The 17,697-nt window shown below is 40.9% G+C and overlaps 2 protein-coding genes across 5 annotated transcripts; both read left to right on the top strand.

Moving 5' to 3' along the window:
• Positions 1-1,102: 1,102 nt before the first annotated feature.
• Positions 1,103-15,757, top strand: LOC133109745 (membrane cofactor protein-like). 4 transcript variants are annotated; one of them, XM_061219302.1, is made up of 12 exons: positions 1,103-1,580; positions 1,920-2,105; positions 2,206-2,305; positions 2,691-2,764; positions 3,212-3,397; positions 3,677-3,856; positions 4,818-4,853; positions 5,372-5,419; positions 5,998-6,048; positions 6,230-6,278; positions 13,381-13,469; positions 14,118-15,757. In XM_061219302.1, the coding sequence occupies exons 1-11, from the start codon at positions 1,502-1,504 to the stop codon at positions 13,457-13,459; spliced, it is 1,068 nt and encodes a 355-aa protein (XP_061075286.1). In that variant the 5' UTR covers positions 1,103-1,501; the 3' UTR covers positions 13,460-13,469; positions 14,118-15,757. The 4 variants fall into 4 exon arrangements, with proteins under 4 accessions (XP_061075286.1, XP_061075287.1, XP_061075288.1 ...); XM_061219303.1 differs by lacking the exon at positions 13,381-13,469 and adding an exon at positions 10,212-10,290; XM_061219304.1 differs by lacking the exon at positions 4,818-4,853.
• A 155-nt stretch (positions 15,758-15,912) lies between these two features.
• Positions 15,913-17,193, top strand: LOC133109749 (acidic mammalian chitinase-like). The gene is made up of 2 exons (XM_061219310.1): positions 15,913-16,613; positions 16,908-17,193. Exons 1-2 carry the CDS (start codon positions 16,511-16,513, stop codon positions 17,168-17,170), a joined length of 366 nt encoding a protein of 121 aa, XP_061075294.1. The 5' UTR covers positions 15,913-16,510; the 3' UTR covers positions 17,171-17,193.
• The last annotated feature ends 504 nt before the right edge of the window (positions 17,194-17,697 follow it).

Below are 17,697 nucleotides of genomic sequence, written 5' to 3'. Positions count from 1 at the left end.
AATGGGTCCACCCTGATGTTTTCTAGTACTTTGAATGATGGATGACTGACTCAAACCTGATTGACGAAGGTTGCTTGCCACTAGTTCTTTGGAAATGGGATGCCTTGAATGGCCGCAATGCATGGACTCAGTATACAGCTGTAAACTGTAATTACCTGAGGGTCGGGTACACAGACACAGAATAAGCTTAGTCCTAGACTAAGAGATTTGTCTGGAGAATATCCACTGAAAATGTAATTTAGTCTCGGACTAGTCTTGGCATAATCTGTGTGTGCGACACTGGCCCTATGAATGTGATCTAGATTAGCAGTTTGGTCTTGGGCCCCCCTGGTGTATGCTGGTTTTCGGTCCAACCACAATTGCAATCCCAGAATATTAACACGCTGTTACTTTTTCTTAATTAGGTGCTTTTCATGTTTAGAGGGATTATTTACCCTCTAAAGTCACATTCATATTACTCTGCTCCAGTGTATTTGCCAACGGTTCACTGCCAATTGCTACAAATTGCTTGTGCTATATAGTGGTTCTACCCATTTGCAAAAATAAGGCATTGCTCACACATGCACTTCATGTCGTGGGAAACATGATAATGATATTTTTGGAAATTTTTGAGTAATTGTAGTTTTTAGGGTAGCCTGGCTGTAGTTCAGCTACTTTCAGTGTGAAGCAATTGGTAGTAAATATGAAGGAAGACATAAATAAAAACACTTTTAAATGACAGTGGACTGTGTAAATATTTACACTAGTTTGTGATTTAGGAGGACCAATCAATCTGGCTACTGAAGTTACCTCCAAGCTAATAGGACATTCTTCTCACATCTACCATAGCTTGGAAACAGTTCTTATAGCAAGTGTCATGAGATGCCATTTCTACATCTCTCAGACATCTCCCGAAATTTAACCTAATTTTAATCCGACTTCTGCGACGTGGCCGTACCGCAAGCAAACGGGTCGTTTTATAGTGACCTGCAGGCAGCTATACATGTACTTCCAAAAATGGGTGACAAGATGAATTTTTTTTCAGCTGATCCAGGATCAGGGCCTAGACACGGGTATTTCCGTAAGTGACGTCATTTTTGTTCCAGGAAGTGTACCAAACTAAACTGCGTATAGGGTGTGTAAACGGTAGTGTAGGCTTGTTGTGAGAAAGCGGAATTAACAAACTAGAGAGAGCAATCTTAATAGCTAGCAGAGCAGAGACCATCATAAGTTAACTTTGCTGCAAGTACGTCGTTTGGCTCCTGACAGGGCGTGGTAAACCGTGAGCATATTTTAGCATAGCTAAACGGGGGAGTTAACACTACGGCAGCTATAGCTAGCTAGTCTAGCTAATTTCAGATAATTTACCCGCCGCGTAACGATAATATCTGCCAATTCACTGGCTTGCAAAGTGATTGTTCTTTTAATTTATCGATAACAATCTTAGATAGCTATCTTAAAATTAAATAATTAGCTAGTAGCTAGCGTTAAAGTTGGCTACATCGACTTGAACTGGAGAAATATGCCGAGGTTTGGGGATTTGTGCTCATTTTTGGTGTCGACCTTGTGCCTGTGCCTTCTACTTGCTGATTGTGTGAAAGGTAAGGACCGATTCATAATCATCTGACAGCTAACATTTTAAGTTTAGTTGGCTAGGACGAGGCTAAGCGAGCCAACTAGCGATAAAAGTATTGGATTTCCTGTGTCTTGCCACATAATAATATAACATTGTATGTTATGTCTTGTCTTTTATCTGGTATTAAAAAGTTTTAATAAGTAACGTTAGCTAGCTAGCTAGCTTTAGTTATTCGTGTTAGCTAGTCATATTTTTAAGTCGTTAGGTAACGTTAGTATAGCTAATCAACATTCACTTGGTGTTTTATAGGGTTCTAGGTAACGTTAACGTGCAGATTAACCACATACGATCTCGACCTTTCTAGGACAATGCCAGGTACCTTTGTTGAAGCCTGGCATAGAATTAACCGATGAGAGCGCTGGAATGGACATTTTTCCCGAAGGATCAAGTGTTACTCTCCAGTGCGGTACAGGATATTCAAAAACCAGTGGGAGTGGAGTTATAAATTGCGCAAATGGAGTATGGATCGATGAAACACTTCAATGCCAAAGTAATTTCTAAATTTTTGCGACGCAAACTCCCGTTATGATCGCTTGTGTAGGTCGCTCCATTTACGACTTGCCTTCGTCCACGTTTCCATTTATTCACAGAAAAATCGTGTGGCTCACCTGGGGAGTTGTTAAATGGGAAATTTACCACCCCAGACGGAACGGATTTTGGTGCGACCGCTCATGCTTCTTGTAACCGTGGGTGAGTCTGTGACAATTGCACTCCCGGAGTTTTATTGCGAGATATCTAACGTAACCTCTTTTTCTAGTAAGGTTAACATTTCATCATCAGCTAAAGTCGCAAAACAAACAGCGAGGCACGATCTCATTTGTAGCTTTTGTTTTATGAATGTAACGATGTGTTTTTCAGTACACCAAATGATCTACCTTAACATTCTCATTAACTGTTCACAAATGACAGTAATTGTATTCAATGAGTGACGTTACATTGTGTAGATGACAGCGTTTGAACTAACGTCTCTAAAGTCATAACAGCACTGACGCACTATGTACGTTACCTTTGTTTTCCTTCTTTTTTGAAAGATTGTTTTTCATGTCTTTGACTGTCTTTTTCTTTATGTTTTCAGCTTTGTCTTGATTGGAACGGCCTATAGGCAGTGTTATGATTCAGGTTGGACTAATCGCATTCCTCTATGTGAAGGTAAGTACGGGCATACACAAACTTCAGATTGTAATTTGTATTGTATTGAGTACATTGTATATATGTGGAACCATCACCTTACCTGAAGGGCTACATTATCGACGATTCAATAGTCTTGAGTTATATATTCGCAATGCTGGTGTTCAAAATGTGTAAATATTTCCGTTTTCAGTGTGGGTAGGGTGGTTAAAGCCATTTATACTGGTCTATGATTAGGTGGCTAAGTTGAGTGTATATTGCAGATTGTGCATTTAAACATTCTGAGAAAGCATAAGTTAATATCCAAAACACTTCTGTGCCATTACATTTGCGTTATTTTCAAAACATTTTGTGGGAAACTAACTAGCATTGTGTCTAGTCATAAAATGACACGTTATGTATCTGTTTGGTGTGTAAAGAGTTGACTTAATGCATTCATGTATTTAAATACATTTGTATTCTGTTCAGTTGTGAAATGTGGAGATCCTCCTAAAATTGACAATGGAAAAATCACCAGTCTTCCTTCCGGCGAATTGTATGTATTCAGAGAAATTGTACCCTACACCTGTGACAAAAACTTCAACCTTGTTGGAGACTCACAGCTTGTATGTAATGAAGATGGTAAATACAATGGGACTGTCCCTGAGTGTAAAGGTATGATATTTTAAACATTTTGAGACTTGACCATTGGTTATCATCTGGTTATTGATTGTTATCATCTGTTTGTCTTCCTATATATAGGGGAAATTTAATGCATTTTCTATTTTTCGTTTACCACATTCCTGCATTTTGAATTCATCTGTTTCAGATTATTGCTCTAAACGATTTAAATTAATTGAATAATTATGGATATTAAGTTTGCTGTACTTTGATGGTGTCTATTCTAAAGTGTTTGGATTCAGACAAAAATAAATAAATAAAAAATTTTTGCAGGTTTGAACTGTCCGACTCCAATAATTGAGCATGCTGATCGGATTGAAGGAGGTCCACCACCCTACAAGCTGAAATACTTTGTAGTCTATAAATGCAGAGATGGCTATGAAATGAAGGGTGAGAGGAAGCTAGTGTGTGAAGCAAACGGGTGGTCGTCTGACTTTCCAACCTGTGTTGAAGGTAAGCTTTCCAGAGCGCGGGCCCTGCAACTGGGTGTGTGAGGCTGTCCAATTGGGGGGAGCCAATAGCCTAGTGACTAAGGTACATGACTAGGACCTGGAATGTTGGTGCTTAAAGCCCCAGTGTAGCCACAATAAGATCAGTGCAGCTGGTGAGCTAAATAATTGATGTAATGTTAAAATGTAAATGTAATGTTATGGGCGGCACGGATGGTGCAGTGGGTAGCACTGTCGCCTCACAGCAAGGAGGTCCTGGGTTCGAATCCCCGTCGGCCGGGGCCTCTCTGTGCGGAGTTTGCATGTTCTCCCCCGTGTCTGCGTGGGTTTCCTCCGCGTACTCCGGTTTCCTCCCACAGTCCAAAGACATGCAGGTTAGGCTGATTGGAGAGTCTAAATTGCCCATAGGTATGAGTGTGTGAGTGAATGGTGTGTGTGCCCTGCGATGGACTGGCGACCTGTCCAGGGTGTATTCCTGCCTTTCGCCCAATGTATGCTGGGATAGGCTCCAGCCCCCCTGCAACCCTGTTCAGGATAAGCGGGTTAAGATAATGGATGGATGGATGGATGGATGTAATGTTATGTAGGGGATAAGCCAGCTAGTTCTGTTGATCTCATTGCTCTCTAGTGGCCACTACTGGTCAGAACAGGTACCTGCAGATGCTTTCACCAAGAATATTCTGACCTAGCTATCTTCTGAGGGCATGGCCATTATTATATAGCTGGCGGTGCGTCTGCAGTGTAGAAAAAGAGCGAGAATAGGCATCACTTAAATCGGAAGTTGGTGGGAGGGTGTGCAGTGGGAGATCAACGGGTTTGTTGAGTTGGATTGGGGGAAAAATCTCCCAGGGTGTGCTTGCAAAAGAGAACCCTGTCTCAATGGACCTCTTCTAGTTAAATAAAGGATTAAAAGAGAAATAACAATACAATACATTTGAACATTGTTGTATTTCTGTGTTCCATAGTTCCTTCAACAACGAAACCCACCATTACAAAACCAGGTGCGTTTTAACTTTCATTTTAACTAGGTGCACATAGGAGGCTATTCCCTGACGCTGTGCTTTGCTTGATTTTTTTAAAAATTACTTTCACAGTATTGGGTCTCAAGTACAAGGCAGGCCAATGAGAAAAGCACCGTTTTGCCAAAAGTTTTTCACCGACTTCCACAAAATATTAATCACATTTCTCCATCTTCAATGTACGCACACATATTTCCAGAGGTTCCCTCCATTAAAAAAATGCAAGGTAAACCATATTTTTTTCACGTCTGGAACTCTGGTAGATATTTCAGTGAATGCCCCTCCATGCCTGCAGTAGCGGCCCTGTCCAGCCTGTGAAACCTCCAGTGCATAGAGATGTGGTGTCCCAGCCTCCTCCCAGAGAGTGCTAGCTCTTCCGGGCTCTGTTTGCAACCTGACTGCAAAACACCTTCAAATGTGCCTAACCTGTTTTATATACATTGATGCTTTGCACCATTCCGAACTTTATTCAAACCAATATATATTTCTGTGTTCCATAGGTGTTCCAACACCACCAGCAACAGGGAAACCCACCCCTCCAAAACCAGGTACCTCTCCTTGTGCTCTCCACTTAAAGCAACATCATAGATCATAAGGAACAAGTACAATAATCACAATGATAACATCTTTTATACTAATGTATTCATTGAGGTCCATTGATTGAAGTCGTGAAATACCCAACCCCCATCAACAAGTCAAACACATTCCACAATTTTGCATGCTATTTATTCAGAAGGAGGCTGGCTCCTTATTTATAGACATACTAAATAATACAAAAATATTTTGATAATGTGGTTACAGATGCTCACCAATATAAAATGGGGCCACGTCACTGAAAATGCCCTCTGTTGTGGAGTCAAAGGTGTCTTCACTGAGAAATATTCACTCAGACAAGAGATTCCTTGGATGTTCTCCAAAGGAAGTCCTCTATTTAGATATAGGCATTGCAAAAGACATTTTTGTTGTAAAACTTCCGCCGAGTTTCAAATTTTATATACTGTTGCCATAGTAATTGGAAATTACACATTGAAAAAAAGGAACAAAGGCAAAAGAATCCATGTAAAATGGCTGACCCCCATATTGTGATACATTCTGTCTTGACTTATTGATTTTTCTCTTTCCGAAGGCACAAATTTGACGTGGCTGTGGGTTGTTCTTGGAATACTATTTGCTCTGGGTGAGTTAACCTGAAACCTCCACACGAGTGCCGTGCACACAAATCTATTTTTCTCCATAAATCACAACCTTTGCATCCATACCGTTGTTTATTGTACTGTTATTTTGTGGCACACATACAGGCACAAACGTGTCTGCTTGTCACTGAATTTTGCTTTCTTCGTCCTTAACGCGAATGACAGCACTGGCAGCTTGTGGATGCTGGAAATACATTGGCATGAAGAAAAAATGGTGAGTGAATTTACGTAGTTCTGTGTTTTTAACAGCTCTGCAATGCTACCTGTTTATGCATGTACGATTGTGACTGCTTACTGCTGTGCATCTTCTCACGGTGTGTGGGTGTGTGTGTGTGATCCCTGATCACTCCCTACTCCCCAGCTAGACCACTCCGGTCTGCCAGCTCTGGTCGCCTTACGGTTCCCTCTCTACGTGCACCTGGCGGTCGAGCTGCACGTTCACGCCTGTTTTCCGTTCTGGTTCCTCAGTGGTGGAATGACTTGCCTACCACTGTCAGAACAGCAGAATCCCTCCCCCTATTTCGACGCAGACTCAAAACCCACCTTTTCAAACTCTACCTTAGTCCTCCCTCCTGATTTCCCCTGCCCCTCCTTTCTGATATCCCTATCCTTGTCTAACCCCCCCCCAAATGATGACAACTATGTTTAGAACAGCATTTCCTGTGTATTTTGCTAGTTTCTGGATGTGATGCTCTGACTTATGGTGGAACCTATGCACTTGTAAGTCGCTTTGGATTAAAAGCGTCTGGCAAATGACTAAAATGTAAAATGTAAAAAATGTGTGTGTGTGCCCCTGTGTGTGCGCGCGCATCTCTTTCAGTGTGAGAAACAGTGCCCCTGATTATGAAACGCACACCCTGATTTCAAATGTGCTGTAGTTGAAACACTTGTTTTCTGGTCTTAGGTGCGTGGTCGGTGGTTTATATTTTTTACTTTTCAAATCTGGTTATTACCTGCAGTACTGTGGGTTTGGTACCTTGCACAACATGAGCTCTATTAAAGACATAAACATGGGATTTTTCCATGACGCACTTCAAACCCTCATCTCAGACTGCTTCCCTGGCTGGAGAGCTGTAGTGGTAATGTTCTGCTGCCTGCTATAGCAGACCAGCGAGTCTCCTGTAAGTAGGCATGTACCATTGTAGTCTTAACGGCTGTTGGAAAGTACCAGAAGGACTGGCTCGAGTTTGCACTGTACCCGAGTCTCTTGCAGTTCAGAGAGGCTTATGTCCTACCTCAGGCTGTGGCAACCTTGCTTTTTTTGTTCCTCAGAATTTGGCCTTCTGTTCCTCTTACGTTTTATTTATTAATTTATTTTTCCTTTAGCATACACTCTTCACTGCCATCACAATGTAAACAGCTGGTACAGTGGGAGCAATAATTATTTAATCCCTTGCTGATTTTGTAGATTTGCCCACTTACAAAGAATGGAACTGTGTAGAATTTTAATCATAGGTACATTTTAACATTGAGTTAAATAATATATCACAAAATAATCCACAATAACAACATCATATAAATTTAATAAATTTAATATCATATTTTCACATGAAATAAGTATTTGATCCATAGAACAATAGGACTTAATGCTTGGTGGAGAAACCTTTGTTGCAAGCACAGAGGTCAGACGTTTGTTGTAGTTTTTCACCAGGCTTGCACAGATCTTGGGAGGGATTTTGGTCCACTCCTCTTTGCAGATCCTCTCCAAATCCTTAAGGTTCCAAGGCTGTTGCTTGGCAACTCGAAGCTTCAGCTCCCTCCACAGATTTTCGATGGGATTTAGGTCTGGAGACTGGCTAGGCCACTCCAGGACCTTAATATGCTTCTTTTTGAGCCACTCCTTTGTTGCCTTGGCTGTATGTTTTGGGTCATTGTCATGTTGGAAGACCCATCCACGACCCATTTTCAGTGCTCTCACTGAGGGAAGGAGGTTGTCGCCCAAATTTTCCTGGTACATGGCCCCATTCATCCTCCCCTTGATACGGTGAAGTCGTCCTGTCCCCCCCAGAAACACCCCCAAAGCATAAGGTTTCCACCTCCATGCTTCACAGTGGGGATGGTATTCTTGGGGTTGTACTCAGCATTTCTCTTCCTCCAAACACGGCGAATCGAGTTGATGCCAAATAGCTCTATTTTGTTCTCATCTGACCACATCACCTTCTCCCAAGCCTCCTCTGGATCATCCAGGTGTTCTTTGGCAAACTTCACACAGGCCTGTTCCTGTGCCTTCTTCAGCAGAGTAACCTTAAGGATTTTAATCCTTCACGGTGTAGTGTGTTACTGATGGTTCTCTTCATGACTGTGGTCCTAACTGCCTTCAGGTCATTAGCAAGCTCCTCCTGTGTAGTACTGGGCTGATCCCTGACCTTTCTCATTGTAGGGGTCCTCGCACGGGCTCCAAATTATGTAGGGTCCTCGCATGGGCTCCAAATTATGTAAGGTCCTCGCACAGGCCGCCAAATAACGTAGGGATTTTACTCTCTACGAAACCGGGGCGCCAGTTAATGTTATGTAGCAGTATAACTGCGAAAAGTAATCGGTCTCATAAAATTACTGTTATCAGAAATATCTAACCACAAATTTAGTATTTCAATTAATAATTAAAATAACCAATATTAATGATTGAACATACCGATAACCTGAAGGTTGGAAGTTCTTTGAAAGACTGTTTTAACTCGGCTCTCATGTCTATGTGATTCCAAAACGGACACCGGGGTTTAATAAAATATATTTATTAAACAACGTACAAACACAGGACAGATAAACTAACGGGAATTAGTAGGGGAAGTTAGGGGGCGTGTGTGTGGGCGCGCGTGTCGCTTGAACAAAGGAAAGGTAAAAGTGGGAGTAGCTAGCTTGGGTAAGCTAGAGTTCTGGGTGTGTTAATGAGTATCAGTGTTAGCTGTGAGAAGAGCGACTACTTGTGTAGTTCACTCTATATATGCGCGAAAGACGACAAATCAATTCACGTACATACACGGCTAACAGAATACATTCAAATGATAATGATTGCGTCAAAGAAGGGAAGAAGAGGCGAAGAAAAGAAGAGAAGAGAGCGATGTCTTGCGTGTCTTGCTCTTATACGGGAAAGTTTATTGCTCCCGCCATTACGGGATTGGCTTAACCAAGCTAGACATCATGCAGGGTGGACGTCGCGGAATTGTCCTGTGGGATTGTGGGAGTTGTGGTTCCTACATCATGTTCATTGATATCCCACAAGGCGAGATCTTGCGTGGAGCCCCAGACCGAGGGAGATTGGCGGTGACTTTGTGTTTCTTCCATTTTCCCCAAGCTGCTTGCTTATTTTCTTGTAGCCCATCCCAGCCTTGTGCAGGTCTACAATTTTGTCCCTGATGTCCTTAGACAGCTCCTTTGTCTTGGCCATGGTGGAAACGTTGGAATCTGATTGATTGTGAGGTGTCTTTCATACAGCTACATAACGATGTAACGAGTTGACACAGGTGTTTTGGGTAATGAGTTGAGATTAGGAGTGCTTCTTAATGGAAAACTAACTGGTCTGTGGGAGCCAGAATTATTGCTGATTGGTAGGGGATCAAATACTTATTTCATGCAAAAATACGGTAATAAATTTATCAAATTTATATGATGTTGTTATTGTGGATTATTTTGTCTCTCTCAATGTTAAAATGTACCTATGATTAAAATTCTACACAGTTCCATTCTTTGTAAGTGGGCAAACCTACAAAAGCAGCAAGGGAACAAATAATTATTGCTCCCACTGTATTATTAGTCAGTGTTGCAAGCTCAGTTCCCTTCCCACGAAAGCCTGATTCATACTCGTCCCATGACCCCTATAAAAATGACGCAATTTCAGCTGAGAAGAAGTACACTTTCTCTCAGCGTTGTGCACCTGTAGAGCTTAACGCCGCCACACACTGTCACACTTCTCGCACAGCGTTGACTGGAACGCTGAAATTCCTTGTGTTTTCAAAAATGTAAACATCAGCCGCGTGGCATCTTGTTACCGTAGAGACAACTTGAACCGTTATCACAGACCTTCCCCGAAGTGTAAATGCGAAATGTTTCCACCTTACGACGCTTGTCGCCAGGATGGGACGATGACTATAAGCCAGGCTCAAGCCACACCGCTGCCCATGTTGACGGGTAAACTGACTTTGGCTTGCAGCGCTCGGGGCTACAGAGGACAGATGACCAAGGTAGCTCCCCAGGAGTGCGATCAGTAATAACCGCCTATGTGATCAATGGTAAGACGTGAAGCCCTAATTCCTGACCCTTCTCTTGTAGGATGTCCTGTTCCTTAATCATCATGATTATGAATTGAATATATTACGCTTTTCATAAACTCAGAAGTGCTTTAGTTATAAATCACAAAAAAAATGAAACGCATGGCAATGCATAAAATCAGGGTCATACAATGAACACGCAAGCAGAACACGGTACATGCAAAGAGAAGGCGATCGGTAAAGCGTACAGGAGCAACGGGTCAATCATACAAGCATACGAGATCATTATTTTCAGCCGCTGTTTGTTTAATTTCTCACAGAGAACGTGGGTTTCCCCCTTGCAGAGAGCCCTGGCAGCAGTTTTTGCCTGTGTTTTGGCTTCTCCATTGTTGTGTGTCTGTCCTGCCTTTTGTCTGTTTGCCGTTGACATTGAGTTCCCTGCTATGTCACTGAAGTCAGGAAATATGCAGCGAATGCCTAACACAAGCGGATATCAACCATTTATATTTAGAACATCCATAAGGAAATTGAATTCCCTGCAAAACAACCTGTGATTGTGAAATCAACTTATCATGTCTGACACAATCACATTACATTAATTAATGGCATCCATTAATGGCATTTGGCAGACACTCTTATCCAGAGCAACGTACAACAAAGTGGATACCCATAACCAGGGATAAGTGCGCTGAAAGACCCTAGAGGGAAGTACAATTTCAACTGCTACCTGCATAACAAGGACCAGGGCCTATATGAAATAATATTATTATTATTATTTTTTTAAACGAATAAACAAAGCAAAAGTATGACCAAACCCCTTAACTAGCCAAACACTGCTTACCTAGCCAAACTAAAAATACTGATTCACAAAAAAGTAAATCACAGAAAGACAACAATTAAGGTTCACAGGGGGAGGTAGGGAGGGACGGGGAGAGGATGTCCGTTTGGTTTGCAAGATTTTGTGTGCAATCCTTATCCCCGTTTAACATGCCAGAAACAGTGTGCTGTTTTTCATTGAATTTTCCTAGTTTCTGGTGTAGCATGGAAAACCAATTTTGTACTTTTTTTGTGATGCAGATTTTATTATCAGAAGGCTGGGGAGAGAAATTGTCTGTTTCCTGATAGCAGCTGAAATGCATTTCTGAATGCGGGGAAATGTTTTCCTCTGAACATATGCTTATTTTGGCTGGTTGAGAGGAAACTGGTTATTCTTTAGTGTAATTAATGTTTATATTGTTACTGTTTTGTATTTTTTCGTGTAATGAATGGTTATGTTGTTAGCGTATGTGTGACCAGGGTTTATCAGCCAGTAGGAAGCTGTGAGGAAAATGGCATAGGTTTGTCTGAGGGGAAATTGCATCGGAAGAATGTATCAGTGGCAGTGCACCTCTTTATTTCCGCATTTGAGCCACTGTAATAAATAGGATGGATGGATGGATGGGTGGATGGATAACAATGGCTTTTTTTCAGCACTCACTCACCAGGATCAACTAACTCATAAAATGAATTAATTCCTTCTTTGTAATTTTCTGACCTGAATTTCCTGAGCCCAACTTTGCTAAGCACACTCTTAAACTTAGTCTTAGCTTAGTCTTAAACATACAGTACTGTGCAGAAGTCTTAGGCACCTGAGACTTTATTTTATATAGGTTTATTTTTTTGTGCTCGTATAAAATAACACATTGAGATTTCCAAATATTCATTTTCTAAAAGATTTAATTTTACAGAGAGATTTGTGTATTTAATTTAAAGTAACATATTACTGTTAGCAATTGACTACTTTTTACATAAAAACGTGATCAAGGCTGTCTCAGATCAGAAGCAAGGAGCCAACCAAAGTCTGCAGAATAACTGTGGCCAGTTCTCCAACATGCTTGGAACAACCTCCCTGCTGATTGTCTTAGCCAATGCTGTCCTGCAGTTCTATATCTCAGAGAAGTGATGCAGTTTTAACGCCGAAGGGTGGTCACAAAAAATACAGATTTGATTCAGTTTAACTATTCTGGCAAATTACTCGAATGTAATGTAAAATGTATAGTATGTTTATTTAGGAACTTTCATTGAATTATTTTTGAAAGAATCTGTACAGAATGTTATACAGGTGCCTTAGAATATTGCACAGTACTTTATGTACACGCACATACACCTATACATTCATATAGTATTGTTCAAAAGTCTTGGGCCCTCTAGATTTAAAAAATATATGAATTTGGTCTTAGATGTTTGTTTTCTGCATAGGGTGTCATTACAATATCTGAGATCTTGCCACAATTGTTCTGCAGACTTTGGCTGTTTCACTGTAGTGAGCTCACAGCCGTGATCAGGTTTTTATCAGAAAAGTGGTCTTTAGTTTAATACGTTACTTATTATTTATTTTTTAAATCATCTGTAAGATTCAATTTTTTTCGGAAAATTAATGCTTGAAAATCTCAAATTTGGTGTTTTCTACTGACATACTAATGCAGAAATAATGAACCGTATGACCAAATTTATATTGAAAAAAATCAAGGGTCAAAAACTTTGTGTTTCAGGTCAGGTCCCGCTTGCAAAAGAGATTTTGATCCCAATGGTTAATGGTTAAATAAAAAATAAAAAGGGTGCCTTTTGCACATTACTCTACATACACTCAGTGAGCATTTTATTAGGTATGTATGTATTGACTTATTTTTTAGACTTAAGTCTTATGCTGCTGTAGTCTATCCACTTAGAGGTTTGAGGCATTGTTTGTTCAGAGATGCTCTTCTGCATACCACTGTTGTTACTGTCACCTTCCTGTCAGCTTTGACCAGTCTGGCCCTTCTTCTCGGATCTTTCTCATTAACAACGCGCTTCAAAGTCACTTTGATCACATTTCTTCCCCATTCTGACATTTGGCCTGAAAAACAGCTTAACTTCTGGACCACGTCTGCATGCTTTTATGCATTTTGTTGCTACCACAAGATTGACTGTTTAAATATTTGCCTTAAGCTGATTTACAGGTCTGCCTAATAAAGTGCTCACAGTGTATAACCATGCCTCCCTGCAATCTTGCTGCTCACTTGCCTTCATGTTCTGTGTGCGTATAAAGGAGAAAGTATTGACCATATTTCCCTCTCTGAACACACTGTCCAGTGAATACTACACAGGAGAAGATGGGCAGATGGACAAGTTTGACCCATTAAGCTCCAAAGCCCAAACAAATTGCCATTGAATTGCTGAAGGTATCCCGCTGATTCTTTCCTGTTCTTCTTCACCCCTCTTCCTCCCCAGCTCCAGAGGACTAACGTCATCCTTTCTTTCTCTAGAGTCCAGGCCTAAGACTGTGCATGTCAAAAATAATAACTCATGTACATACTGTTTTTGTTCAGAAACTATTGTTTGGGCAATAATGTACGTGGAGAAATAGTTGGGTTGTGCATGTGATGTCATGTCACTGTTTCTCCGAGCTACAATACGCGCACTTAATGCTGGATTATGGATGCACTTTTTAAAAATGTAATAAATAAAATACAATTGTGAGAATTGGTATTCGGGTGGTGTAAAATTGACCAATTGTGTTTAAGGCCAGGTCATGGGCTAAATTTCAATTCAATTTCAATCCAAAGAGCTTTATTGGCATGAAAGTAATAAAATAATATTGCCAAAGCCATACAGTTGATATACCATAATAGTATAAAATTGGATTGGGTACAATAATGAGCTGTAAGCATAGTTTATTTACAGTTACCCAGCCTCCCTTGCTCTATGACAGTTATTTTCTGGCCACCATGACGATTGTGAACTGTTCAGGGTTTCCATGGCGTGGTGAGTTCACCAGCCCACCTGCTGACCTCTGACCTTCCACCTCTGTCTGTTTCTCGTCCTTCCAGTGCAAAGGAGCCGACTGAGTATTTGTGAGCATCGCCCCTGCAACAGCGCCCTTCCTGGTGGAAGACTGCCCCTTTCCCATCCTCTGTCCCTGGCTGCCATGTTGAGAGGATTATTCGCTTAGCAATTGGCCACAAAAAAAAAAAAAAACACTGAAAGTGGTCTTTTTTTATGTTATGCTGATGTTTTGCCGCCCCCACATAATCTTAAAACGGATTGGCCGTCAAAGCTTCATTTCAGAATGTATAGCGTCCTTGGCTTTGACATCACTAAGTCTTGCGAATCTTTTAGGATGAGTCCTGTGTATTTGTATGTGAAGAACCAAAATGAATAATTGTGGATTGTCGCTGAGAATACTGATTTATTGCACCACTCGCAATTCTATATATACTGAATCACCACTTGATTACACCATTATTCATTAGACTTATATTGTGACTCAATGTGTTGTATGTTCAGAGATGCTGTTCTGCACACTACTGTTTTAACGTTTAACTCAGTGGATGTTTTTTTGTTTTTCGCACCTTTCTCTATAAATTAGGGACTGTTGTTGTGAAAATCCCAGGAGATCTGCAGTTTCTGAGATCCTCAAACCACCCTGTCTGGCACCACACTTAAGTCAATTAGATCACATTTCTTCCCTATTCTGATGTTTTGTCTAAACAACAACAGAATATCTCTTGACCAATGATTGACTAATTAGATATTTGCATTAACGAGTTGGTGTGGAGGTCTATTAAAGTGTTCACTGAGTGTATAATTTCCTTGGTCAAATGCTCCCTTTAACAAACTTTCTGCCACTAGATTCACTTATATTTATTGAGATGTAATTGCACTTCCCTTAAAGGTACAGTAGGTAAGATTTTTGTGTTAACTTTGTTTCAAGACCATTGTAAATCCCTTCATATCATTGAAAAAGCCTCACTGACATGTTGACTCACCCTCTGCCTGTGTTTATAGTACATGTATTTGGGTTTCAAAATATGCAGTTTATGGGCCGGCAATCTGTACCAAAACATTGTATAGCTGTACAATAATTTTCGCTCATTGGTTAAAAATTGGTTGTAATTGCCACAGCCGATGGCGTTTTAAAGTCAGCGTGTTCACAGAAGGGATGGGATAAACAGTGGTGTGGTTTGAGCCTGTTTGTTGCTGCAATTCCTCTCTTGACCGTTAGAATTCTGAAATTACCTATTGTGCCTTTAAGTATGCTTTGTGTTAGCATAACTTCTACTAGTTTTTTTTTATTTTATTAGAATTTTTTTTTTTACCTTTCTACTCGGCTAAGTGCCACGTGGTGTGTATTTATTTTATGACTTGACTGTTTTGAGTGAATGTACACATGTAAGATTCAGCACCCCCTAAGTGTCCTCATATTGTTTCCTGAGAGGGAAAGCAACGGGAGTCCTTTGTAGTGCCATAAATTTAAGAGAAGTATAACAGTGACATGATGTTTAAAAAATTAAACCCATGTACCGTGTATGCTTGTCTAGTCATTGGGCCCAGAAAGTTAGCAAATGATAACAATGAGACATAATTGACTGTTGGTTTGGCTTGTGAAAGGGACAGTTATAAATAAGTTCGAAATATTGTAGTGTAAGTGATGTAAATGTTAAATAAACTATTTTAGGCTTTTTGAAAATATTGTGTTTCTTTGTTTTAGTTTTTTTAATAAGTAGCATATATAAGGTCAGTTTATTTACCGTCTCTTCTAATCAGTGGTAATTCCATAATTGCTTTTACAAGGCCATGCTCTATTGGTACACCATCTTTACTTTAGTCCATGTTCCATATTTGGGAGGGGTCTAGCTTTTATCGAGCAGCAGAGTGGCCTAGTGGTGGGTGTAAGGGGGTTACTGGTTCGAGCCCCCGCATATAGGAATGCTGACCTGCATCTGGAGAGATGATTGTGCGTCTCTTAATGGAAAAATAAACTGTTAGCTACTCTGACGTTAGCTGTAGTTACTGTTAACAGTGCTTGCCTGTTCTCTTCTGGTCTTGCAGGGGGAGGGCTTTGGCCCAAGCCAGTTCAAGCTTCCTAGCCTATTATCTGATGTTTTGCTGCAGTGGATTTTATCTCCCTTCCTGTTTGTGAACTGCACTAGATATTTGTGTTACTCAATAACTGACCTTGTTATTTGTACACTCTCTCTGTTTATGATTGTACAGCTCTCTTAATAGCGTGTGTCTATAAATGTGTGTGCATGAGCACATAAACAGAATAGCTGTGTCTAGCATCAAGCATCTGAGAGTGAAGTTGCTGGTATGTGATGATGGCATTGACTGTGTAACGGACTGTCAATGATTTAGGAGAAAAGTAGGTTGTGCACATTTTTTTCTCCATCACCCCCTCCAACAGATCGATTGGCTGAAGAAGAATCAGTATGGAGGAGCTATGGTGTGGAGTCTGGACCTTGATGACTTCAGCAGGACCTTCTGTGGCCAGGGAAGATACCCCCTGATCAGCACTCTGAAGAGTGGTCTTGGCACCGGCCAGAGTCAGTACTACACCTCTGCACTAACACATCTGCCTGTCTACCTGTCCGTGTCTGTCTGTCTGTCTCCCAGTTTGTCTGCATGCCTGTGTCTGTTGATCTGTCAATGGGTGGAATTCTTCAGTTGAATAACTTCACAAGTAACTGTTTTTTATTTATTTATTTATTTTAGGTTTCCTGAACTATCAGCATTCCCTTCTACATTTGAATGTGTTTTTTAAATTATTATTATTATTTTTTTTTTAAAGGCTGCACGTAAATTTTACCGACATGTCTCTTTACCTTCTCCCACACTAGGCTGCACTGCCCCCATCAACCCCCTGCCCCCCGTCACCCAGGCCCCCCCTCCCCCTCCCAAGCCCCAGCCTGGCGGTGGTGGCCACAGCAGCGGAGGTGGCAGCGGAGGTAGCGGCTTCTGCGCCGGAAAGTCCAACGGACTCTACCCCGACCCCACCAGCAAGAACCACTTCTACGAGTGCAGCCAGGGACAGACCTACCAGCAGCACTGTGCCACAGGCCTGGTCTTCGACACCAGCTGCAACTGCTGCAACTGGGCCTAAGCAGCCGCAGTCCCAACCACCCATCATCCATCTGCAATCTCAAAATTATGCAAAAAAAACATTATGTAAAAATAAATTAATAAAAGAAACCAATCCTGCTGAGCAAACTATTTTTGTCCTTGCGTCTGATTTGTATCCTTTAAAAAAGGATGTTTTGTTTTTACTTTGCCACTTGAATTCACTCGAGGATTGATAAACTGTCCTTTCTTACTTTCTGTACAGGTAGCTGCCTGTGATGAGATTTTGTACCCTTTGCAAAAAAATAGCAAAACACTTATTTGCATTTTTGAACTTTGTCCAGAGATATTGTAGAGCATTTCTTATGTGACAAAACTCTAACTTGTGATTAAGGCCTGAATTTAGGAGTGTAAATTGTTGCATAACAAAAAATAAATAACACATAAATAAATATTCATGCAAATACCAGCTCAGAAGCCACACAATGCAACTGAAGGGAGTGGGACTTTAGTGGGTAATAAAGGCGATATTCAAAGGGTGAGGTAGTTCAACTACTTTCAGTGTGAAGT

Source organism: Conger conger, chromosome 14 (assembly GCF_963514075.1).
Source record: "Conger conger chromosome 14, fConCon1.1, whole genome shotgun sequence".
Taxonomy (NCBI): domain Eukaryota; kingdom Metazoa; phylum Chordata; class Actinopteri; order Anguilliformes; family Congridae; genus Conger; species Conger conger.
Note: the sequence above shows the minus strand (reverse complement) of the source record. Positions and strands in the feature narration are given on the sequence as shown.

Bases quoted from the DNA above. Each gene is read 5' to 3' on its own strand.
- LOC133109745 (XM_061219302.1), top strand. From the start codon at position 1,502: ATGCCGAGGTTTGGGGATTTGTGCTCATTTTTGGTGTCGACCTTGTGC. The intron at 2,765-3,211 runs GTAAGTACGGGC...TATTCTGTTCAG, and splicing joins TCGCATTCCTCTATGTGAAG to TTGTGAAATGTGGAGATCCT. The intron at 5,420-5,997 runs GTACCTCTCCTT...CTCTTTCCGAAG, and splicing joins ACCCACCCCTCCAAAACCAG to GCACAAATTTGACGTGGCTG.
- LOC133109749 (XM_061219310.1), top strand. From the start codon at position 16,511: ATGGTGTGGAGTCTGGACCTTGATGACTTCAGCAGGACCTTCTGTGGC. The intron at 16,614-16,907 runs GTCAGTACTACA...CTCCCACACTAG, and splicing joins TGGTCTTGGCACCGGCCAGA to GCTGCACTGCCCCCATCAAC.